Source organism: Chiloscyllium plagiosum, chromosome 23, assembly GCF_004010195.1.
Source record: "Chiloscyllium plagiosum isolate BGI_BamShark_2017 chromosome 23, ASM401019v2, whole genome shotgun sequence".
NCBI classification, from domain to species: domain Eukaryota; kingdom Metazoa; phylum Chordata; class Chondrichthyes; order Orectolobiformes; family Hemiscylliidae; genus Chiloscyllium; species Chiloscyllium plagiosum.
Genome location: NC_057732.1, coordinates 33,171,755 through 33,197,404, shown reverse-complemented (window position 1 = coordinate 33,197,404; position 25,650 = coordinate 33,171,755). Strand labels below are relative to the sequence as shown.

The following is a 25,650-nucleotide window of genomic DNA, read 5'->3' as shown; positions in this document are numbered from 1 at the left end:
GGTAAATGTAGGGATATGGGTGGGTTACACTTCGGCGGGTCGGTGTGGACTTGTTGGGCCGAAGGGCCTGTTTCCACACTGTAATCTAATCTAATCTAAACTGAGACAACACATCTATCCTGGGACAGGCTAAGCAAAGACATGCCAGAGAATTCCTAGAGGCCTGGCACTCCAACCACAACGCCATAAACAAACACACAGATCTAGATACTATCAACCCCTCAGAAAACGAACAGGAAATGACATCACCACAAACTCCAGGAACCCCATCCTGGACAAACATATAAATAGAGAGCAGGAGACAATAGCTTCGCTTCACCTGGAGGTCGCCACTGATGATGTTACCTAGCCAGGCAATGAAACGTCTGGATATCAAAACTACAGCTCAGCGAGCAAACCTACACATTAATTAATGTACAGAATGCCTCAGGATTCTCTTTAACCCTACTTGCCAAGGTCATCTCATGGCTGTCTTCTTGCTCTCCTAACTTCCTGCTTGAGTTCCTTCCTGCTTTCTTTGTATTCCTCATGGGTCCGGTCCAATTTTAGCTTCGTAAATGCTTTATATATGCTTTTCTCCTTTTGACTAAATTTGTAACCTCCCTCATTATCCAAGGGTCTGTTACCTTGCCGCCCTTGTCCTTCCTCCTTACTGGAACAGCAAGTCTTTAAACAATTCCCACAAGTCAAATGTGGTAATGCCTGATAACAGCTCCTCCTAATTAACATTCCTGCCCAATACTAATGTAATTTGCCCTTCCCCAATTTAGTTCCTTGCCTAAAGGTCCTGAATTATCCTTATTTATAGCTATCTTAAATCTCAAGGAGTTTAGATCACTGTTTCCAAAATGTTCTCCCACTGAAAGGTCAGTCACCTGGCGAGGCTCATTAACCAGACAAGGTCCAGTAGGGCCCTGGCTCGAGTTGGACTATCCACCTACTCTTTCAAGGATTCCTTTTGGATGCACTTCAATTCTGCTCTCTCTAAGCCTCTTGCTCCAAGGAAGGCCCAGTCAATATTGGGGAAATTAAAGTCATCCAGTATGGCAACTCTGTTTTATGGTATCTTTCCATAATCTGCATGCATATTTGTTCCTCAATGTCTCGGTGGCTGTCGATGGGATGCTATAGAGATTGATAATCCTATGAGATTGATTGTGCCCATTTTATTTTTGACCTCTACCCATATTGCCTCAGTGGATGAGCCCTCCACAGTATGCCCTCTGAGTGCAGATGTAACATTGTCCCTGATTAATAATACAACTCTTCCATCTCTTTTACCTTCCTCTCTATCGCATCTAAAACAATAAACCTCGGAATGCTGAGCAGTCCTGCCTCTCTCTCAACAAAGTTTCTGAAATGGCCACATCATCATATTCCCATGTCCCTATCTAGGTTTTAAGCACACCTCCCTTACCTTCAATTCTCCTTGCTTTGAAAAACAAAAGCACTTCAGCCCATCAATCTCAGTGTTCATTTACCGGTCTCTGCCTATCCTTCCTTTCTGACTTACTGGTCCTAACATGTACCTTCCCCTTGATCCATCCACTTGCTGACTTGTTGCTCTGGATCCCAGTCCCGTCACTCCAGTTTAAACCCACCCGAGTAGCACAAATGAACATCCTTGTGAGGATATTGGTTCCTCTCCAGTTTAGATGCAACCCATCCCTCTTGTAAAATTTGCTAAGGTGCTATGAATGGTTAATCCTATTCTTTTCCTGGAAGTACTATGGCTGCTTGCAGTGCAGGTCACACATTCTGTTTCTCCTGAATACTCCTACAATCAGGACTCTTTCTCAACTCTGCTGGTTCAATGTTTTGCCTCTCAAAGCAGTTACACAAACTTATAAACCTTCAACAGTCATATTATAAGAAGAATTTGATGAAGGAAAACTATATTAGCAGTTTAGTACGTCTGATATAGAGAAAAAAAAACAGCAAATAAAAACATTAAAAGTCATAAATTAAAGAAACTTTTCATCTGGCTGTGATACAAAAGGAGAAAATTAAAATGACAATATTAATGCAAAATTTGACTATGAGAAAATAAATGGCAGACAGAAAACAGATTAATGACTTCTCTACAAAAACAGTAAATAAATCAGTTTGGAATCATTTGTTATATACCATCAAATTAAAAATCATGTTTAAAAAGTAAAATTAACATTTTTCTGTTATGGAATTTTCGAGCCGAGGACAAGTGGGGGACACCCAGTTGTAAGTTAGAACAAGGACTTATAAACGAGTTGGCTTGTGCATTTGAAAGGCTCTCTCATTGATAAAAGTTCTTAAAGAAAATGTCCTCTCGTGTATCTGGATCAGACTGTACGTGGCTCATTTGTTCATAGTGGATGATGAAACAAAGAGAAGTACTTTCAAAATAAATTGTAGGGACATCCACAACCAATTACACTTATACCAGTGGTTGTGATGGCGTTACAAATAATCTTGGTGCTTTGAATCTTTCTTGGAAAGTGGAAGGGTTGGGGGGTTTGGAAGTCTACTAAAGTTCCAACTGCATTTGATGAAGTTCTGCAAGAATAATGGTAAACAAAGTTGTAGTGCTCCACATAATTATAAAAACTGCTAAATCCCACTATCAAATGATTATATATTTATTTCGATAGTATCATTAGATTTCTTTAGTTAGTGGTGTTCATTTTTTTGGCTGGTGGTGCAGATTTCTGGCAAATATTTCTTCCACCAATGAGAATAAAACAAATGAATTGGTCATTGCTGTGGATGGAAAATTATGGGTTCAAAATAAATATCTTAATTACTACAAGCTCCAGTCACTACATTTAAAATAATTCATTGTCAGTAAAGTACTTTGAAGTGTAATACACATAAATGCATGCCTTTTCTTAACTGGTGAAAATAGTCAAATCACTGGGAGACAATCAGCATCTAAGCTATTAAAAAAAAGTTAAATGCTTTCAGAAGAGCAAGAAATTCTGCAAAGTTAGAAAGTGAAGACAAATGGGTTGCACAATGAACTGAATAGCCATCAATTTCCCAGACTTAATCTCATTTATGCTCTGAGTGGTTCATGTTAACTTTAGAAAAGTGACAGTGAGTAAAAGAATGCATTAGCTGACAATGGTACCACAGACATTTACAGTATGTACAAAATAATTAACATTACTGTACCTCATGAATGTATGTTCTTCGCTGAACTTCTGGGGAACTTTCAGGTGATGAAATGTTCTTTGGACAGGTCAAAGGAAAGAAGCAAACGATAACAATATTAAAAATGGATATTTTAAAACCAGACAACCATTAATTTATTCATGACATTCCATATAAATTAATGTTTACTGAACAACTTGTAAACTCATCCAAAAACAAGCTCTTTTTACGCTATATCAGTGTTTGAAGGAGCTTGCTATGCACAAATTGATTGCCACCTTTCCTAGGAGAAAGTGCGGACTGCAGATACTGGAGATCAGAGCTGAATAATGTGCTGCTGGAAAAGCGCAGCAGGTCAGGCAGCATCCAAGGAGCAGGAGAATCGACGTTTCGGGCACAAGCCCTTCTTCAGGAATAAGGGCGTATGCCCGAAACGTCGATTCTCCTGCTCCTTGGATGCTGCCTGACCTGCTGCACTTTTCCAGCAACATATTATTCAGCTCTGCCACCTTTCCTACACTACAATAGTGACAACACTTCAAAAGTACCTTGATAGCCATAAAGTGCTTTGAGATAATGAGTGCTAGGGTCTTCTTGAGCCTTTGCAGTCCTTGGTGCATGGGTAAGCCATAGTGCTACTAAAAAGGGAACTCCAGAATTTTAACACAATTGCAGTGAAAGCATGATGATAAAGTTCCCAAGTCAGGATAGTAAGTGATTTGGAGGGAACGTGCCAGTTGTGAAGCTCCCCTGTGTCTGCTGTCCTTGTTCTTCAAAATAGAATTTTATGAATTATATCTTAGATTTACATCTGGAAGAAATATTGTTTGCTAACGCTTACCATAAGCAGCCTAGGAACAAAGCCTAATTTGAAATCACATGACAAGAGAAAGAAGCCAATGTGACATGGTAAATGAAAGATTTAGATCACCAATTTTTTTTTGGTATCTTGCCAACGGTCATTTATCAAGCATCATTGTTCCCACACAGGCATATTCCATCGAGGAAGACCAAATGTCTCATTGGGGATGTTTCTGGTTATTTCATTGCTTAATAATATGGCAAGCTGAATGAGCCCATTAACTTACCCTCATGAACTCTAAACACCTCCAAAATAATGGAGAAAGCTAGGCAACCAATCTATAATCATGTCACATTTCAGAAATACCCTCTGAAATGAAAAGCACTGCTGGCAAAATACATGTACACAATCTGGAGAGATCTTCCAACTGTACTGCACAAATATTCAGAATGCATTTTTACAAATTCAACTGGATAAAAATGAAGGTTGCAGAAATCTGAAGGCACTACTTTCATCAAAACAATTCAGAGACTGATCTCGGATTGGTAACACAGATCCCCAGAAAGCACAACACTTTATAAAGCAAAAAACAGAAAATGCTGGAAAATCTCAGCAGGTCTGGCAGCATCTGGAGAGAAATCAGAATGAATGTTTCAGGTCCACTGACTCTTCTTCAGAACTAATGGCAGCTAGGAAAAGAATGGTTTTTACACAAAAGACGGGGGGGGGGGGAAAGAGAGTAAATGATAGATGGACAGAGCGCCCAGAGAGAGGTCAGTTGAAATTAAAAGCTGCTAATTGGGACACAATTAGTAACTGACAATGGGTAGTGTGTGGTAGCAGCCTGTGTAATGACAAGGCCTAGTTTGTGGGGGTGGGAGAAGTATGGGGAAAGGTGCTCAAACCCTAAAAGTGTTGAACTCGATTTTAAGTTTAGAAGGTTGCAGGGTTCCTAAATAGAAAATGAGGTGTGGCACTTTCAGCTTGCGCTTGGCTTCACTGGAGCACTGAGAGAGAGATGTTGGCCAAAGAACACAATGGTGTGTTGAAGTGGCAAGCAACTGGAACCTCAAGGTCTTTTCTGTGGACAGAACACCGGCATTGTATGAAGCAGTAGACTGTGTTTCATTCCCCCACTATATAAAGCTTTATATACTTCATAAAGCTTTGGATAGGCTCACAAAACAACTACCTTCATGTCAAAATAAGATTTTAAAGGGTGTGATTGTCTCTTTTCTATTTTGAAAGTCGTGTTATCCTACAGAAATTCAAAATTTCTAATACATTAAATTCCCAGAATCGTCTTGAATTCTGCCTCCCAAAGGCAGACCTGGGCTCACTGACTGCTAATGCTTTACCCTTGACTGTTATCTTGACAGTTTGTGTCAGTGGTGGTTTGCTGCTAACTTCCATTTAAGGGACAGAACAAAGAGACAGGTCCCAAATCTGCCTCAGCCAAAAATCAGGAACCAAACTTACACTGTTGCCATTATTCTGAATCACAGACTAAGCCATCTAATTAATTGAATTTATAATCCTAAGTGCAATTATTATTTAAAATCACCACTGCTTCAAGAAAAAGTCTTTGGCCATATATTTAGCATGAACTAAATTAGCTGTTATTTAATTTCCACTTTACAAGACAATCTATTAATTTTTTTTATGTCTCCAGTGTACAAATAGTCAATTATGGAGATTATCTTGTCATATCAGGCATAGTATTACCTTAAAGCAAAATACAGCAGGCTCAATTATAATGTAATGGTTCGTACAATACTTCGGCAACATCAGTTTCCTATTAAGGATCAACTCACCTCAAATTGCAGGGAATTTCCTTGAAGGTTGGGTGTTACGGGTGTCACAGGTGAATAAACAGGCTTGTAGCCATTTCTACAGGATTCATCCTCTATTTTTCCTTTTGTTGGAGTACTGCACATTGAAGGATCTGAGGCTGTAATATCAACAAATGGGGGAGTCGTCTGTGGAGAAGGGTTTGGAGTGGAGGGTTCAAGTAACCCAGAATCTGTTAGGTGGCGCAATCTCCTCTTCTTTAAAGGGGTAATTAATTCTGTAAGACAAGGCACAAGATGAGAACAGAAAACCACTTTTGGAATTAAAGACAAGTGAAAATCTGAATAATTAATCAATTAATTCACAAAAGAAGAAGAAAAATCAAAGTTAACACATTTTGTATAAGACCCAGGGAAGGAGATGCAAACCTCCTTTCAAACATTTTCTCGATGAAACAGACTGATTAAGATGCAGTCTCCTATAGTTTGGACAGACAAAATGGATAGAGAGTAGCTGTTTGGCAGAACATATCCACTGAGCCCAGAAGCATGACCCAACATTTCAACTGCCTGTCATTTTAATTCTGCAACCCATTTTCCCATTTTGACTTCAGCCTCTCCCACTGTTCCAATAAATTTTGAGGTGGAAAGTACCACTTCATTTCTCAAGTAGGCACTTTACAGGCATCTGGACTACGCACAGTTCAACAATTTTAGTTGACTGAAGCAGTGTCATGCCCTGTTGGTAACAATTCTGTTATTCCATTTACACTCCTCTCGGAGACAAGACCTTCTGTTTCTTGCTCAATTACCACCTCCTTTTGCATTGCTCAGTCATCTCTTTTATTTAATCTCATCTGTTCTTTGCTCTCCCCTCCCCGTATTCCTGCCATTGTAGTGACTTAGAAACCTCTACATCTCTAATTTTTCTCTTGTATGACAGCTATTGAATTGAAATTTTAACGTTTTCTCTCTCCACAGTTGCTGTATAATGAGCATTTCCAGTACCTTCTGTTCCTATTTTAAATTTTCAGCAAATTGCAGTTCTTTGCATTTGTATGCAACTGACAGTAGCTTACTCAAGGTTGGACTGAACTGATTCAAAGTAACTAACATACCAAACACAATGTTCTACTAACTCAAGGTTTAAAAAGCTACTTAAAATCTAATTTTAGGATCACCACAAATTAAATACACCCCTTGATGCGAGATTATAAGAAGGTATCCCAAGTTTTATAAAAGCAAGGACCTATCCCAAATAGATATGAAATATGGAAAAACAAGTAGAGTTTGAAACAATTTCATATATGGAAACTACACAATTGAAAAATGGAATCTATTACAATTCTGGTTTAAATAAATCACCAGCTTGTTACAACTCTAATGTTTCAGTTCATTATGACATTAGTGCATTTCAATACCTGTTAAACAGCAATTCCCACTGACTACAGTTGTGCCTGGGCTGTTAGTTTCTCCACTCATTGCTGGACTTAGAGAGCCATCATAAGACGTGGAGTCAAAGGCATCAGCAACTGTTGAAGATGTTTCATCCTCCAAGGCCTGCTTTAACCAACGCTTCACAAAAATATAAGAATGAAATGCTATTCAATATAATGACAGAGAACAAGACAAAAACAGAAGTCGAACATTAAAGTTATCAGTTTTTCGGTGTTTAAATTAATATTCAGATAATTGAGAACTTTAGATAGATTCAAGGAATTGCCTTTGTAAAACAATGTAGATTCAATCCTGGGGACAAAAAAATAAATTATTTAGAGTGGAAATTCACGTGCTTTGGATACGTGGGTGTAGATAGTGGAATCCTTAACTATTTCAAAATTATAGGAAACTTCAGCAATTCCACATTTGTTCAATAAAAATCATTGCTGGGTTACGAATGACACCAAGCTAATTCATAAATTTATACAACCATGGAGAAAAAGAGACAAAATTATTTTACCTTTTTACATGATCCAGCTTTTGGTTCCAAAGATTCTTTCCGTCTTCTTCTTTCTGACAAGAATGGGGAGCAAAAGCGAATATAATGCTTAGGGGTTGTATAAATATGGGGACTGTGTGTAAGGCCAGGTAATGAATTCAACTGCGTAGCTAAAACCTCAGGGTCTGTTGTTATCCGCAGAGGTCTATCTAAAGGGTTGTCTGTTGGTTTAACAGCTTTCTCATTCAACCATTCACTGACCAAGTGCTGAAAAAAAAACATATTAAAATCATTAATATTGCTAGAAAACCAACAATAATTATAACATTTAAAACAATCTTTGTATTTGCTATCCATCTTATTACCCAAGTTAGGTCCTGCAGGAATGAAACTTAATTTAAAAGGAGAAAGGTACAAAAATGTTTTTTTTTTAATTGGAAATTTAAAAGTAGGAAGTAAGTGTTTGTAAAATAGGAGTAAGATACAAATGAAATATTAGCATTTTTTTTAAAACAATTAGCTGGTTAATGTGACATACGTACTATGTGATCGTACTACCAGTGCTGAAGACGAAGTATATTTTGATAATCCTAATGCAGACACAATGAGCTAAGTGGCCCATTTCTGAACCATAAAAATAGATTCTATGGGCCTGTTTTTTTAAGGCACAGAAATTTTAATAAGATAAACAGACATATTAAATACATACACATATACCTTTTTTGTCTTGGGGTACTTTGTTGTTTTGTTACTGGTTGGTGACGGTGTTCCTGCTGCTTCCTCTGTTGTTACTGTGGTGGTTTCTGCTGTTGTTGACGGTTCTACTTCAATTGCCTCTTCTTCCATGTTAGCATCACATGACCTAGGTGTTGCTTCAGGAAAAGAATTTTCAACCTCATTCTGTTGGTTACTGGAGATATCGACTTCTGGAGAAGATGGTGGAACATCTGAGCACGTACTGACAGTTCTGTGCCTTCGACGTTGCTGTCCTATGTGAGTTCTACTGCGAGAAAAGCTTTTCCTCTGTTTTGCTCTGTTTACCCTGGCAGGATTTGGTTTGCTTAAAACTTCTTCCTTGACTGAATCCTAGAAGAAATAGGTACATGATGTAGTAATTAAAATTTTATACCTGTTAAGGAAATAATGCTTGATGAAATTCATCATTGAAGACAAAGAATCAATTCAGGCACGTAACTTTTCATAACATTTATTCGAGATGGTGCTGAGATAAATCCTGCTGGGACTCAGCATCTAACTAGACAGTTCCTACCTTTTGAAGCGAAACTTGTTTGAATTCTAACACGTTAAATTTCAAGCTGATATCTGTGTGGTGCACATAACAGAGTATTTGTGGCCTTAATCAATATTGGTGACAAAAATATATCTCCTTGATGAATGATAATTAAAGATTTCAAGAGAAGTAGCAGAACAAGGGATGAATCTTAGTCAAGTGAGCTACTTAAAGAAAAACAGAGGCGGAAAGAGAGAGTGACTAACATGACATGAGAGACAGAGAGAGAGAGAGAGACAGAGAGAGAGAGACAGAGAGAGAGAGAGAGAGACACACACACACACACACACACAGAAAGAAAGAGAGAGTAAGGAGAGGAATGATGAAAGTTGAGGAAGGTAAGGAGTACCATAGGGAGGGTAGGAGAGGGGCAGAAAAGGCACCGAGGAAAATAGCAGTAAAAGAGACCAGTTAGACTGCAAAAGTGAGACAGCAGATTTTTGAATCTTTGAACAAAGCAATACCGTATTGTATAAACGTTCCTATTGTGATGAACATCTCAACTGGATAATCAAATTTGAATAGTTGTATTGCATAAAAGTTTAAATTTGTACTTTTCCATATCAAAGCATCTCATGCTGTAAATTACCTGAAGGACATTTAGCTCTGGCCTCCCTCGTCTGTGGGGAACGTGCTTACAGTGATTTTTTTCCTTATTGCCAGATGTCAGTTATTACATTTTTTTGCCAACTTAGGCTCATCATATCCTTTCAATTTTAATACTATAGTGTCCTAAAATTAATGCTTTCCTTCTGTTTTGTTGTGTTTTGTTTAACCAAGCGACAATGGCTATTAAAGATATTGTTGAGTTTTGCTAAACTTGCTTTTGAGAGAGTCCAAGTACCCACAGAATCATAGAAAAGTTACAGCATAGAAACAGGCCATTCGGTTCACTGTGCTGGCTAAATAAACAATTTTAGATACTTTTCCTTCAATCTCTCCAGGGACATTATTCCACACCTCTGGAGCAGGTGGAATTTGAACATGGGCCTTCCAGCTCAGAGGTAAGGGACATTATCAAAGTGCCACAAGAGCCCAAACAGTCCATTCAAATTCCACGTACCAAGACATAGTCTCATAGCCTGGCAGGTTACAGCACTTCAGGTGCAGATTCAAGTTGATTTTAAATAGGCTAAGTGTTTCCATCTCAACTTCTGACCTGGAAAGCGAATTCCAGACACCCACTATACTGAGTGAAAAAAGGTTTTCATGCCCTGTCAAATCTTTCTACTAATCACATTAAATCTATACCATCTGAGTGACATCGATATTCGGGGAAATAGGTGTCCCTGCTAACTCAACTCAAACTCTATTATTCAATCACCTCAATTAAATCACCCCTTACTCTCCCCTGTCCCTAGGAAAATAACCCTTGCCTAACAAATCGTCCTTCATACCTGCAATTTTCAAGCCCTGAAAAATGCGTTGCTGGAAAAGCGCAGCAGGTCAAATAGCATCCAAGGATCAGGAGAATCGACGTTTCGGGCATAAGCCCTTCTTCAAGCCCTGGCAATATTTTTGTAATCTCTTTGTATTCCCTTCAGAACAATTATGTCTTAGCTGCAATGAGAGCCCTGGATTATAGACAAAACCCCAGTTTGACTTACCCAGTGTCCTGTATAGTTTCAACATTACATCCCTGCTCCTGCATTCAGTATCTTGGCCTAATGAAGAAAAGCATCCTGTATATCTCTTTGCCATCTTATCTATTGATCCTGCAACCTTTCGGGGAGACATGCACTCCAAGGTCTTTCCCTTCTTCTAACTACTTCATACCCACCTGCTTATCGTGTATTCTCATTCTTACTTTGCCCTCCGTGAATGCATATCCTTGCATTTCTCCAAACTTAAGTCAAGTTGCTACTTTTCAGCGACTCAACAAGCCACTGAAATTCTCCTGCTATTGATATTCTCTTCCACACTGACTACTTAGTCAATTTGTGCGTGCTCTGCAAATCTCCCAGTCATGCCTCCCACAATTCAAGTGAGATCATTCCTATATACCACAAAGAGCAAGGGACTTAAAACTAAACCTTGTGCAACACCGATGGTATCTGCTTTCCATCTGCACAAACACCCATCAACAATTGCACTTATTCTCTGTCAATGAGCTCATTACGGATCCGACCCACCACTTTCTGCTGTATCCCAAGGGCTTTAAATTCTTCGTCCGCCACGTGGGACCATGTCAAATATCTTTCTGAAATCCATACAGATACTATTCAATGCACCATCCTCATCAATTCTCCTTGCTTCTTGCTCACAAAATTCGAAGTAGTAGTTTACAAATTTCCTTTAACAAAACCACATATATCAACAAAAATACATAAATTAATGCTGGCACATGCCTATATAACCTAAGAAAGGAGTTAATGAAAATAAAAGAGGAACACCCAAAACCTAAAATGTAGTTTACGATAAAATTTGACTAGTCCTCCAAAATAAAACCCTCAACAGTAGAATTTTGTTTTATCTTAATCCCCTGAACCTATCGGCCAACTGATAACATTTATTGATATACAAGTGGTTTTTGTTTTCCACAAAAAATTTAGCTTATGGAGTACATTTTTAAAATCACATGCATCGTCTGTTGAAACTCTAACAAGGTCTCATGTGATGCAGACATCATATAGCTTCTCTTGAATCCTTCACCAAGGCCACATCATCCTGATTGTTATAAAATTTAAATGATTAAACTATGGAAAAATATTGAAACCTTTCTCCAGCAGACATATCTTAAGTGACAGGGCTTCCAAGTCTAGTTTTGAAGTCTATATGGAGTATTTGGCTAGATCATTTAAGAAAGAAGCCTTGGCATCGGGAAGCAAATGGGAATGCAGTATTTGAGCCTAGGTTACCAGAAAAACTGTTGCTTACTCTGATAATTTGTTTTCCACTTATAATAGGACACAGGTATCAAAACTCTGAAGGAGGACAGAGAACGTTTTCTATAATTTGTTGGTATAGTGTATCATTTTTGTAATGTCTATCTGCACATTCAAAGAATTGGTCTTGCAGAGTCTGAAGGTGAACCAAAGGTAATTGGTTTCTGTGTAGTTTCCAATTATGAGCCTCAGGTGCCTGAGAACACATTAACTGCTAATGTCATGGTGAAGAGTTCCTGAGACATTTGTTAACATTACTTTCTGGAAATTGATATCTCAAATCATGGTTTCAAGCATGTCTAACTGCTTGTAAACCTAATAACAACCCACTATTAAAGTTGCTAAATTACATCAACCAATCTTTCCCTGTTTCTTGAGCAGTTGTCACTTTTGGTAGCTTGTCACATCTCAAAGTCTTACAAAGTTTCTTCTAATCCCTTTGTTTGTACCCATAGTTCAGTTCCTTGATTTAGTTCACTCTTTTTTTCCTGTTAATATGTTGATCTTAGCAAATTATTGCTTGAACAACTTTAAATCCTGCTATGTTTCTCAGCTGGTCTGCACTCTTGACCACCAGTAATTCTGTAACGACCTGAAATTACATGCTCCAAAAGTCACCCATTTCCCACATTACAGCACTGACAAAACTTCAGATGGACATTAATGGCTATCAAAAGCATATCTGGACATATTCTGAGGAACAGTCATCAGACCCAAAATGTTAACTTTGATTTCTCTTCACAGATGCTGCCAAAGCTTTTCCAGCAACTTCTGTTTTTGTTTCTGGAATCCCACGCTGTGAAAGACATTCCATTTTTAATTTTTTCTTTCAATATGTAGATCCTGTCAATTACATTTCATTCTGGGGAACATCACCACCTGCAAATTTCCTTTCAAGGCAAATAATATTCTGATTTCCTATACTGGCACTCCTTCACTGTCAAGGTGTTAAAATCCTGTAATTCTCTTTGTAAAGCACAGAGAATGTCTCTTCACCCCAAGGACTGCACTAATTCAAGAAGGCAGTTCACCACCATCTTCTGCAGGGCAATTAGAGGTGGACAATAAATGCTGGCCTACTTTAATATCCCATGAATGAATAAAACAAAAACAGAAGAAGGGCCTTCCTTATCAAGTTCCCTACAGTCTTTTGAGAAAATAATGGTAATATATACCTGTGTGGGATCTGCGACAGTAACTGCTTGGCTATCTTTGTTCTCCACTTTGACATCTTTTGCTGTGCTGATTCGTTCTAAAGCTTGTTCTCTTCTTTTCTCTCTCTTTTCCATCTTCGCAAATGCTTGCATAATAGCTTCCATTTTTCGTTCTTCTCTGGTCTGTTAAAATAGATTTGGTAAAACTGCATAAACATCAGGTATTCCAATAAGTACACCAAGCTCAGTTGAATTTCTAAAATGGTATTTGTACCTGCAATTTCTTATGTAAGATTTATGTTATAAAGTAATTTAAGATTATAATCTGAGAAACAATTTATAAAGCATGATCTGCAGTAGTTAGTGAACAGTTACTTTGCTCATTTTTGTGTGATACAAGCCTAAATTTATATGGGAAATCTAAAGTCAAACACAAAGCAAAATGATTACTATCACTCAGCTAAGAGTGTGCTTAGCTGTCTTCAATTCATTACTACCTTCTTTACTCTTCTTCATAGTGCTTTGCTTAGTTTAGGCACACATATAATGCAGCTCCAAGCATTTATAGTGACCACAGGAAACTATGTAAAACATGGCCACAATATGGATGTAGGTTTGCTCGCTGAGCTGCAAAGTTCTGTTTCAGAAGTTTCGTCACCATACTAGGTAACATCACCACTGATGATGGTGACAAAACATCTGAAACCGAAACTTCCAGTTCAGCGGGCAAATCTACATCCAGAATCTCAATCTGAGTTATAGACCTTCTCAAAACTTGCTACAGCCACTATATATTATGGTGAGGCAGTCAAAATGCAAAAGAAAGTAAAAAAAAATGCATAGATGCAGCCAGACGTGCCAAGTTTTTCCAGGAAATTTGTTTGTATTTCCAATTTCCAGCATCGTCAATTTTTTTTTAAAATACACAGGCTCTGTCACATCCAATAATGGAACTTTTAGTAATTCTTTTTCTTTCATTTCCCATTCAGCAGTCAGCCAAACTGTATCTGCCTGGTGGTCAGGAGGGGAAATTAGCAGACGGCCTCTGCCAGCTACTCTTGGAGTCGCTATCCAGCGATCAGCAGCAGAAGGGTAATTTAGCAATCAGATTTGGGTTGGGGGGTGTGGCAGTACTGGCTATCAAGACCGGCTGAAAAAAGAGATCATCAGTGCTGGAAGAGGAGATTGGATCTCAGTGTTAGAAAAAGGGAGATGCAGCAATTGGGGCAACATACACAGCAGTCAAATGTTTCCTTGAGAGGTAAAGATGAATACTCTTCCTCCGAGCTGAGAGGGAGTATGAGAAAAAAAAAAATTCACTTATCCCATGGAGACAACAACACCTGCCTCCCATTCAATACCACTTTTTCTGATCTCTGGGAAACTCACACAGCAGGAAACTTTAAATCAGGATTCCAACTGCACTGCTGGTGCCCGATTCAAGTATGTTAATGACATTCCCATATATATCTATTATGTAGCAAATGTCCCACCTATCCACGGTGGATCACATAGATGCCACAATGTTCACTGTTGCAACAATGGTGGCATTGCATGCTGAAGATATATTCTGCACATTTTAGCCGATGTTTCACAAGAAAGAACAAAGAAATGGTGGTATTTTTGAAGGATTTCAAAGTTTGAGAGAAGATTTGTAGCTCGGGTGCTCGTTGTTGTGGTTCTGTTCACCGAGCTGGGAATTTGTGTTGCAGACGTTTTGTCCCCTGTCTAGGTGACATCCTCAGTGCTTGGGAGCCTCCTGTGAAGCGCTTCTGTGATGTTTCCTCCGGCATTTATAGTGATTTGTATCTGCCGCTTCCAGTTGTCAGTTCCAGCTGTTCGCTGCAGTGGCCGGTACATTGGGTCCAGGTCAATGTGCTTATTGATTGAATCTGTGGATGAGTGCCATGCCTCTAGGAATTCCCTGGCTGTTCTCCGTTTGGCTTGTCCTATAATAGTCGTGTTGTCCCAGTCGAACTCATGTTGCTTGCCATCTGCATGTGTGGCTACTAAGGATAGCTGGTCGTGTTGTTTCGTGGATAGTTGGTGTTCATGGATGCAGATCGTTAGCCGTCTTCCCGTTTGTCCTATGTAGTGTTTTGTGCAGTCCTTGCATGGGATTTTGTACACTACATTGGTTTTGCTCATGCTGGGTATCAAGTTCTTCGTCCTGGTGAGCTGTTGTCCGAGAGTGGCTGTTGGTAGTGTGCTCTTCCTCCAGCCGTCGTGTTGCTATGGTCTGGCGATGGAGGAGTCCAAGGACCTGCATATCCTTGGTGGAGTGGGAGGAAGGACATGCAGGTCCTTGGACTCCTCCATCGCCAGACCATAGCAACACGACGGCTGGAGGAAGACCGCCTCATCTTCGCTTAGGGACCCTCCAACCACAAGGGATGAACTCAGATTTCTCCAGTTTCCTCATTTCCCCTCCCCCCACCTTGTCTCAGTCCCAACCCTCAAACTCAGCACCACCTTCCTAACCTGCAATCTTCTTCCTGACCTCTCCACCCCCACCCCCACTCAGGCCTATCACCCTCACCTTAACCTCCTTCCACCTATCGCATTTCCAACGCCCCTCCCCCAAGTCCCTCCTCCCTACCTTTTATCTTAGCCTGCTGGACACACTTTCCTCATTCCTGAAGAAGGGCTCATGCCCGAAATGTCGATTCTCCTGTTCCTTGGATGCTGCCTGACCTGCTGCGCTTTTTCAGCAACATATTTTCAGCTCTGAATCCAGCATCTGCAGTCCTCAGTTTCTCCTCAGAGATGGGTGAGCCCATGGGTGTGCCGTTGATTTGTTCATATATTTGGTTGTTGAATGTGAAGTGTGTTGTGAGGCACAGGTCCAATAGTTTGAGTATGCAGTCTTTGTTGATAGAACAGAAACAAGACCGGGAACCTGTGTGTCCAGCAGGTTGGCTATTGTTTCTCTGGCTAGGGTTTTGTCGATAGAGGTGAACAGTGCCGTTACATTGAATGAGACCATAGTTTCTTCCTTGTCTATATGTACATTTCTGATGATGTCCAAGAATTCCTGTATTGACTGTGTAGTGTCTGGATCCGCTGATCAGGTGTTTCAGTTTCTGCTGCAGTTCTTTAGCCAGTTTGTGAGATGGTGTCCCTGGTAGTGATACTATGGGTCTGAGTGGAATGTCTGGTTTGTGCACTTTCAGTAGTCCATAGAATCTGGGGGTGTTGTTGCTTTCAGGTTTCATTCTCTGTAGGTTAAACCTGGTTATCTGTCTGTTTTTTTGTAGGTTCCTCAGTGTGTTGTTTATCCTATTGGTGAGCTGTGGGGTGGGGTCAAACTCCCCCTTTTGGTAGGTGTTGGTATTTGCAAGTAGTTGTTGCGCTTTTTGGATGTACTCTTTGTCCAGGATGACCGTCATTCTGCCTTTGTCGTTCTTATCGTTTCTTAGTGCTTTTAGTGCTTCCCTCTCCTTGGTGTTGAGATTATGTGTTTGTCTTTTCCTTGTTATCAGGGGTACGATACTTTGTCTCACTGTCTATTGTGTCTCTTCTGTCAGTCCATTGTTTCTGAGTGTGCATTCTAGTGCTGCTAGGAGGTCTGCTGTCTTGGCATCCCTGTGGTTGTAGTTGAGTCCCTTGGCCAGTATTGTTCTTTCCGTGCCTGTGAGCTGTCTGTGGGAGAGGTTTCTAACCCACGAGTGTGTTGTGGTGTCCTCTGTTGTGTGTTAGTTTGGCCATTTTTTCTTTTACTGCTGCTTTTTGCGGTGTGTGGTCCTGTTCTGTACTATGGTGATGACCTGTTCTATGGTCCGGGTCCATTCCTGATTGATGGTTTTTGAAATTAACGATTTTTGGCGCGCAATTTCTTGTCTGTATTTGTGTAGTCTGTTGTGTGCGTCTGTAATCATTACCTGGATCATCCTGGATCCGTTCTGTCTGGCTGTGTCCCTGGCTTGTGGGTTGTTGACTAGTGGTCTGTATCTGACACATGGTGGAAGGATTCGATTCTTTCGGCATTCGTGCAGGAACCGGAGTTGTTCGTATGTGGTGCTCAGGTGGTTGGCACAGAATTCCCATTTCCTGGCTTGTCTTAGCGTCTCTCGCCCTTAGGTGTTCAAAGTTTGGGAGAAGATTTGTAGCTTGGGTGCTTGTTGTTGTGGTTCTGTTCACCGAGCTGGGAATTTGTGTTGCAGACGTTTCGTCCCCTGTCTAGGTGACATTCTCAGTACTGGACTCATAGCAGAAGCAGTAATGCAAAGGTTAGAACAAACAGTTTTACCGCAAATTCAACCCAAACTCTGGGTCAGATATATAGATGATACCTTTGTAATCATTAAAAACACAGAAACAGAGAACACACACTGGGTCATCAACGCCACACTCACAGGAATCCAATTCACTAGAGAGAGGAAGAAAAGGACAACCAACTCCCATTCCTAGACATGATGGTACAGAGAACACCGAATGGATAATTCACCACATAGATATACCGGAAAGCCACACACACAGACCAAGTCCTAAACTACAAAAGCAACCACCCCAACACACACAAAAGAAGTTGCATCAAGACACTGTTCAAAAGGGCCACAACACATTGCAGTACACCAGAACTGCAGAAAGAGGAAGATCATCATCTATACAACGTATTTGCCAAAAACGGATACTCCCGCAATTTCATTAACAGATGCCTAAGGGAAAGGCAACAGAATGAGGACATGCCACAACCCAAAGGACTAGCCACACCACCATACATCAAAAACATTTCTGAACTGACAGCCAGACTACTACAACCACTAGGACGCATAACAGCACACAAACCAACAGCCACTCTCAGAGAACAACTCACCAGGACGAAGGACCCGATACCCAGCATGAGCAAAACCAATGTAGTGTACATAATCCCATGCAAGGACTGCACAAAACACTACATAGGACAAACAGGAAGACAGCTAACGATCTGCATCCGTGAACACCAACTTGCCACGAAACGACACGACCAGCCATCCTTAGTAGCCACATACGCAGATGACAAGCAACATGAGTTCAACTGGGACAACACTACTATTATAGGACAAGCCAAACAGAGAACAGCCAGGGAATTCCTAGAGGCATGGCACTCATCCACAGATTCAATCAATAAGCACATCGACCTGGATCCAATATACCGGCCGCTGCAGCCGACAGCTGGAAATGACAACCGTAAGCAGCAGATACAAATCACTATAAATGCCAGAGGAAACATCACAGAAGCGCTTCACAGGAGCACTGACGATGTCACCTAGACAGGGGATGAAACATCTGCAACACAAATTCCCAGCTCGGCGAACAGAACCACAACATTTTTGAAAGATATTTCAATGCATTAAAAATATTTACATTTGTAAAAGAACTGGCTTTAAATTCAAACATAGTTTCTCGTTCTCAATGTATCATGGATGGCTTTTACAGTGAGTTTACTTTCACATGCAACAAAACACCATCATTTCTACTCCATGTTAATGACACTAAAGTGACACATGAACCATAATAGGGACTACAATAAAATTCTCTACGCACCTCACATTGAGGACATCACCTCTTTTAGGTGCTCATTTTTTGCTCAAGTTCCATGTCCTTGCATTTTTAAGATTGGTTCGTAACTGCCCATAATCTGAATTTGAGCAAATTCTTGCACAACACTTGTATATCACAACGGTAATGGGAACAATTCTTTAAAAAGTGGGGAAAATTTATACAAACTTACATCTATTCATTTTAGGTGAATATATAAAGAACAGTAAATCTGAGAACAGGGAGAGTGAACATCTGTAACATAATGGAGTTTTAAGTAACCACAGCCAGTCACTTTTCCAATCAACACTTATTGGACCGTACAGGACAGTATAAAGCACAGGAGCTAGTAACCAGATTTTAACTCCCAATCATCAGCATGTTTTGGTCAAAAAACATGTTGAGGCTTCAATTTATCTTCTTGTTTATTAGAGCAGCTTTCAGCTGCATTTTGATGCTGCAGGATTAGGTTTTTCCAACTAGCGATAACAATATAAGTTGGGCTATCTCCGAAGTTTAAAAAATATTTCAGCATTGCAACACTAACTCCAGTGTAGATATATTTTAACTAACTTATCCAGCAATGCTCTGACATATCTCTGGAGAAGGTAGGGTTTGAACAAGGTCTCCCAATATATACCATTATATGTCTGTGGGAGAGTATACTATATTAAAGAACATTACATGATCAGGTAAAAATAACACCCAATTTGGTTCTATTTTCTGTCTTCCTACTTAACAGGTAAATGTATACAACATCAACTCCCTTTGCTCACCTTATAAGGTATACTACTCAGAACATAGAAATATACAAAGGAGGACAGCAGTAGGCAATTCAGCCGACTTCAGGTCCCACTCCGCCATTTCATATGATCATGGCTGATCTTATCCTGGTCTCACCTCCACTTTGTCATATACTCTGCATGTCCTTTTATCCTGTTTCTCATCAGAAACATAGCTATTTCTTTCTTGAATCTGTTAACTGATTCTGCCTCCACTGCACTCTGCAGCAGTAAATTCCACAGATTCACAGCTGTCAAAGAGAAATAGTTTCCCCTCATCCCAGTTTTGAACCTACCTCCTCTCACTCAATAATCATGACCTCTTCTTCGAGACTGTCCCACAGAGGAAACAGAGTTATAGAGAGCTCAAAGCCTGCCTTATCAATCCCTTTTAGCATTTTTATATACCTCAATCAGATCCCCTCTCATTCTTCTCAACCATTCCTCATATGACAGCCGTTTCATCCTTGGAATCAATCTGATGAACCTCCTCTGAAATGTCTCCAGTGCCACCACATCCTTCCTCAAGTAAGGAGACCAAAACTGGACATAATACTCCAGATGTTATCTCACATAATTTTAACAACATTTCTTTACCTTTATAATCCAGTCTTTTTCTAATAAATTACATTTGTGTTTGGTAATATACGCTGCACTGGCATATCCACTTTTGGCAATTCATGCACAAAATGGGAGACACAATAGCTTAGTGGTTAGCACCACTGCCTCACCGCGCTAGGGACCCGAATTCGATTCCCACCTCAGGTGACTGTCTGTGTGGCATCTGCACATTCTCCCCATGTCTGCGTGGGTTTCCTCCCACAATCCAAAGATGAGCAGATTAGGTGGATTAGTCATGCCAAATTGCCCAGAGTGTTAGTTGCATTAGTCAGGCATAAATATACAGTAGGGAATGGGTCTGGGTGGGTTACTCTTTGGAGGGTCAGTGTGGACTTGTTGGGCCAAATGGCCTGTTTCCATACTGTAGGGAATCTAATCCAAACTAAAAAAATACCCAGATTCCTTTGCACTGACAGACTTTGAATCTGCTTCCCATTGAAATAATAATTTGCCCTTTAATTATTCCAGCCAAAATGGACAATCTCGCATTTATCTATATTAAACTCCATCTGTCAGATTCTGGCTCATTCCCCTGACTATCAATATCCATCTGTAAACTCTATCTCCCCATGACATCCTGCTTTCCCAATTATTTTAGTATCACCTGTGAACTTAGCTATGTTACACACTGTCCCTGCTTGCAGATCATTAGCACAGACTGTACATAGTTGAGGTCCAAGAACTGAACCCTGCGGCATCCCACTAGTTACATTTCACCATCCAGAGAAAGACCCATTTATCCTAACCCTCTGCTTTCAGTCAGTCAGTCAGCCAATTGTCTATACAAGCCAATGCTCTATGCTTAACCCCACACAATCCAACCTTCTTGATCAGTCTTTTACACAGCATATTGTCAAATGTTTTCTGGAAGTCTAGGTGTACCACATCCACTGGAACCCCATTATTACATCCTCAAAAGAACTCCAGCAAATTTGTTAAGCATGATTTGTCCTTCATTAAACTGACACTGATACCAAATCTAAAGTAGTCAGTTCTCTGGTTGGCTGCATGACATGGTGCTCTAAGAAACAAATCCTCATGCACTCTGGCCTTTCTTCAAGGCTACCCTTGCTAAATTGATTAATCCAGTCAACATGCATGTTCAAATTGCCCATAATTACTGCTGTGCCCTTCTCATTATACAATGCCCTACTTTGGAAGTATTGTTCAGAGGCCTGTAAATTACTCCTACAAAGCGGTTTCGTCCCTTGCTTTTTATTTACACTCGGACTGATTCAACATTTTGGTTTCTAGTCCAAACATTATTTCTTAAGACAGCTTTGACGTCATCCTTAAGCAATAAAGCAACTCCACCTCTGCTCCTTCATATCTATCTTTTTGGAATACTGAATACCCTTGAACATTTAACTAATTAACATAATTAACTTAATTAACAATGACTGTAATTAACAAATGACATTGGTTAATTCACTCTTTTTCACTGCATTATCAAGAAATATTCCCACAATATTAGCATTTGCTTATTTTTTCCTCAGTAGAATGGAAGCAACAGCATAATGTTTTGTCAAAAACATGAATGGTGATGACGGCCAAACAAAAAGAAAATTAAAGATATGCAGAAGGGGGTAAAGGTTTATAAAATTAATTACCACACTCTGAAATGTGAGAAATGCTGATGAAGTGTCTAAATTCTCAGCCACTTAGAATTGGTTGCTCTTCTTCAGTTAAGTGTTAAAAGTTACTTGATATAATTTCTGAAAGCATCACAGTGTCAAATATGTTCAAGAAAAGTATCAAAACATCTGAATAAAGACAGACTTAAGTTTTTACAAGAAGCAGCACAGCCAGGCAAATTGGATTATTACATTGACGTAAAAACTACAGCAACAGTCTACAAACAGATACAATATCTTTAGGTGCTAAAATCTAACTAGTGACTCTTAGAGGGAACTCAACGCACAAATAAGACGATCTTATAAAATTATACTAATGGAAACCTAATTTCTAAAGCAACAACAATTAGCATTCATTTAAAGCTTTATCAGCGCCTGAAGTCTAGAAATAGCATGAAGCAGCTATTTGCCTGTCAACTTACCATCTTTCTTTTTCTCTCTGCAATCTGCTCCTCAGATTCCATCTCTACTTCATTGCTAACTGGAGGTTTTTCTTCTATTTCCTCAATTATATCTGGCTCCTGCAAGATGGAAATGACTGCTTTACATGATCTGCACTACTCTCTCTACAGATGATGGAAAGCTATATTCTCACTAGATCAGCTGCTACAGGGGTGTACAGCTGGCTATCAAGTCAAAATTACTTCCTATATCAAGATTTGCCATGTTTTTACCTGGTTGTTAGACAGAGACACCCTGAGAGGAGACAATTTTCTCTGTTTATTATCCAAAGCTTTTGTTTTGGTGGCTGTTCCTTCAGTATCAGAAGAGGCATTTTGATTTTGAGCATCCTTATCTTTCAAGTTGTCTTTTTCTTTCTTTCCTTTTCTCCTTCTCGTTTCGTAGCCGGTGCTGATGTTTTCGGTTGGCTCTAAGTTTTGTTTGAGCACTGGGCAGTCTGGATTCCCCTTTAGACATGCACAATCCACTTTGTATTTGCTGCGTGGAGGAAGAATGTATTTCAAATTGTTTTATGTCAAAGCAGATTTTCATTCACAAACATGAAATTTATCAACTTTCAACTATGCAATCAAAATGATCACTTCAGTAGTGCAAGAAGAAAACTCAACTTCTGATCACTCAATTATTTACATCATATTTTGCTCAAATAAGTTTTTCTCTGGCCTGCTTTGTTTCGACGTCCCTGTCTTGTCACGTTTGTTTCTGTATCCTTTTTCTGAATCCACCCCTCCCTCTTGTCCTTCCAACTTTGTTCAATTCCTTTTTAAGAATCTTTGCTTTTCTGTCCATGTTACTGACCCTTGCTTATTGCTTGGATACCACCTTCTGACCCTACTCCTGTCTTGCTTCTTTGTCTTGTGTATTTCTTGTCACCCTTCTCAACGCATTCATACCTATCACCTGTTTTCTTCTACTCCATTGTCGATCTTTATTCTTTACTCATTCCGTCTACCTTAACTTTTAATGAGTTTCTGGTACCCTTCCTTACCTTATTTTAAGCCTCACTTTTTTTTTTGCATGTGATTTTAGATCTCAAAAGGGAATAGTAACATCAATATTCACAGCAGCAGACAAACGTAGAATTAGTGGCTATTCAGAACAGTAACGGATGCTATAGCACTGTGATCATGGACGGAAGAAATAAAAATAATCTTGGTTGCAGGCATGTTAGGGATGCATTTAATGCAATCTGTCCAAGGAAAGGGTATGTGCTCTTTCTTTGATATATCTCTCCAACACCTGTATAATTGGAAACACTTGAGGTAGTCAAGTAGTGATGGTGGAGCATTGACCAGGTCAGGGTGGTCACTTATAATAGTAACCTATGAATTATACTACTGCCATAAATGTCTTGTTATAGCTTTTTTTAAACCTGCTGATTAAATCCTTGTTAGGATTAGAAAACATTGTCAAATTGAACCCGATTGGAGTATTTTATTTCTTCAAGCTTATGATAAAACCTACCTAATTGTCCACAGTCAACATGCTGTCACAAACATACTTACCAGTTCCCATAATCAAAATCAAATCCAATCGTAATTTCAGCTCCCTTTGGAATGCTTCTCACAGAGCAAATATGAAGGTGAATCATACCATCTTTGATAACATGTCGAACCTATAATTTCAAAAATGTGCAAAACAAAATTAACTGGTCTCAGTTTTGGAAAAAAAAAACAAAAAAAGGCATAGATATTGACCATTTTAAAAGTATAATTTCTAGCAGTCATTTGTGCAGTTAAGTGCAGGAACGAGAAACCTGCTATCCAGGAGTTTCTAGTCTTCCTGAAACTGCGCTATATCAATATCTTACCGAACACCAAGCAGAGAAATAGATGAAAAAGTGTGATTTTGATCTACTTATGAGACAGAAATGCAGTAAATTAATCAGAAATAGATGAGCTTTCCTCACTTCAAGACAAGTCAATTTTCACGATTTTTTGTTTACAAGTCTTAATTATCATCAACAACCATTTTGGCATGGAAAATTAAATTTTATAATTGTGAAACTTTAATTTCTTTGGAATTTAATTATTGCTGAAGATTTGATGAAGTAAATATTTTTAAAAGCTATTCCAAGTAACTATTCCAACAGACACCTCTTGAATCAGATTCTACAGTCTCATCAATAATTTTTCAAACTTTTTGGCTAAGAAAATTCAGAGAGATTAGATTACTTACAGTGTGGAAACAGGCCCTTCGGCCCAACAATCCACACCGACCCGCTGAAGCGCAACCCACCCATACCCCTACATTTACCCCTTACCTAACACTACAAACAATTTAGCATGGCCAATTCACCTGACCTGCACATCTTTGGACTGTGGGAGGAAACCGGAGCACCTGGAGGAAACCCACGCAGACACGGGGAGAACGTGCAAACTCCACACGGTCAGTCACCTGAGGCAGGAATTGAACCCGAGTCTCTGGCGCTGTGAGGCAGCAGTGCTAACCACTGTGCCACCGTGCCGCCCAGAGAAAGTGAGGGCTGCAGATCAGAGCTGAAAATGTGTTGCTGGAAAAGCAGAGCAGGTCAGGCAGCATCCAAGGAACAGGAGAATCGATGTTTCGGGCATAAGCCCTTCTTCAGGAATTCCTGAAGGGCTTATGCCTGAAACATGGATTCTCCTGTTCCTTGGATGCTGCCTGATCTGCTGCGCTTTTCCAGCAACACATTTTCAGCTAAGAAAATTCAGAGTTGCTGGTCCTTTACAAGTAGGCACTGAACTCCTGCAGAGGTTGCTGTGCCAAAGTGACTCCTAATTATAGCTTGTTCCAATGCAAAGTCTATGAACAAATATACTTCTAATGAAATACCGACACCTTTTGCTCATAGTTGACTGCAAACTCCAACGACGGTTAAACCCAAATGTTTTATCAAGAAATAATTCACCTCTGAATTTGGTATACAAGACCGTCTGATGAATCGTGCTTCATTTCCAAATGTTCTTGCATCCACACACATTTCTAGTCCACGAAAGTTTGAATAAAATAACACAAAGGGATAAGGCCTAGAAGGAAAACAGTAAAAACTAAGATAGATAGTGCTGGGTCACCAGATTTTGCTCGACAGGTGTGACTTTCAACAGCTTTGCAAGTTCCCTCAGTACATTATGTTCATAGAAAAATTGTCAATTGTCCCTTTCCATAAATAACAAAAAACTATTTTCTCAGTCATTTTCTCATTTTGGCATGTAATACCTTTCTTGGTTTCAGAAACTCATCAACCAACATGAAGTCTTACATTTATGACTTGACATAACTTTGCACAAATTACCCTGATGACTTGGCTAGATTGTGTTCTAATAGAGTCAGAGAGATGTACAGATTGGAAACAGACCCTTCGGTCCAACCAGTCCATCCCGACCAGATATCCCAACTCAATCTAGTCCCACCTGCCAGCACCTGGCCCATATCCCTCCAAACCCTTCCTATTCATATACTCATCCAAATGCCTCTTAAATGTTGCAATTGTACCAGCCTCCACCACTTCCTCTGGCAGCTCATTCCGTACACGTACCACTCTCTGCGTGAAAAAGTTGCCCCATAGTTCTCTTTTATATATTTCCCCTCTCACCCTAAACCTATGCCCTCTAGTTCTGGACTCCCCGACCCCAGGGAAAAGACTTTGTCTATTTATCCTA

The 25,650-nt window shown here is 39.7% G+C and overlaps 1 protein-coding gene across 6 annotated transcripts in view; it reads right to left on the bottom strand.

The window, feature by feature from the left end:
* kmt2e (lysine (K)-specific methyltransferase 2E) overlaps positions 1-25,650 on the bottom strand; it is a 128,233-nt gene that overhangs the window by 30,859 nt on the left and 71,724 nt on the right. For 5 of the 6 annotated variants that reach the window (XM_043713859.1, XM_043713861.1, XM_043713856.1 and 2 more), the window contains exons 11-20: positions 24,900-25,017; positions 23,515-23,624; positions 22,222-22,486; positions 21,970-22,068; positions 13,012-13,173; positions 8,378-8,746; positions 7,682-7,927; positions 7,143-7,296; positions 5,746-5,999; positions 3,151-3,207 (exon numbers count right to left, since the gene is read on the bottom strand). In XM_043713859.1, the coding sequence (XP_043569794.1) occupies positions 3,151-3,207; positions 5,746-5,999; positions 7,143-7,296; positions 7,682-7,927; positions 8,378-8,746; positions 13,012-13,173; positions 21,970-22,068; positions 22,222-22,486; positions 23,515-23,624; positions 24,900-25,017 (1,834 nt within the window). The remainder of the gene's footprint in view (positions 1-3,150; positions 3,208-5,745; positions 6,000-7,142; positions 7,297-7,681; positions 7,928-8,377; positions 8,747-13,011; positions 13,174-21,969; positions 22,069-22,221; positions 22,487-23,514; positions 23,625-24,899; positions 25,018-25,650) is intronic. The other variant, XM_043713858.1, reaches the window with a different exon arrangement.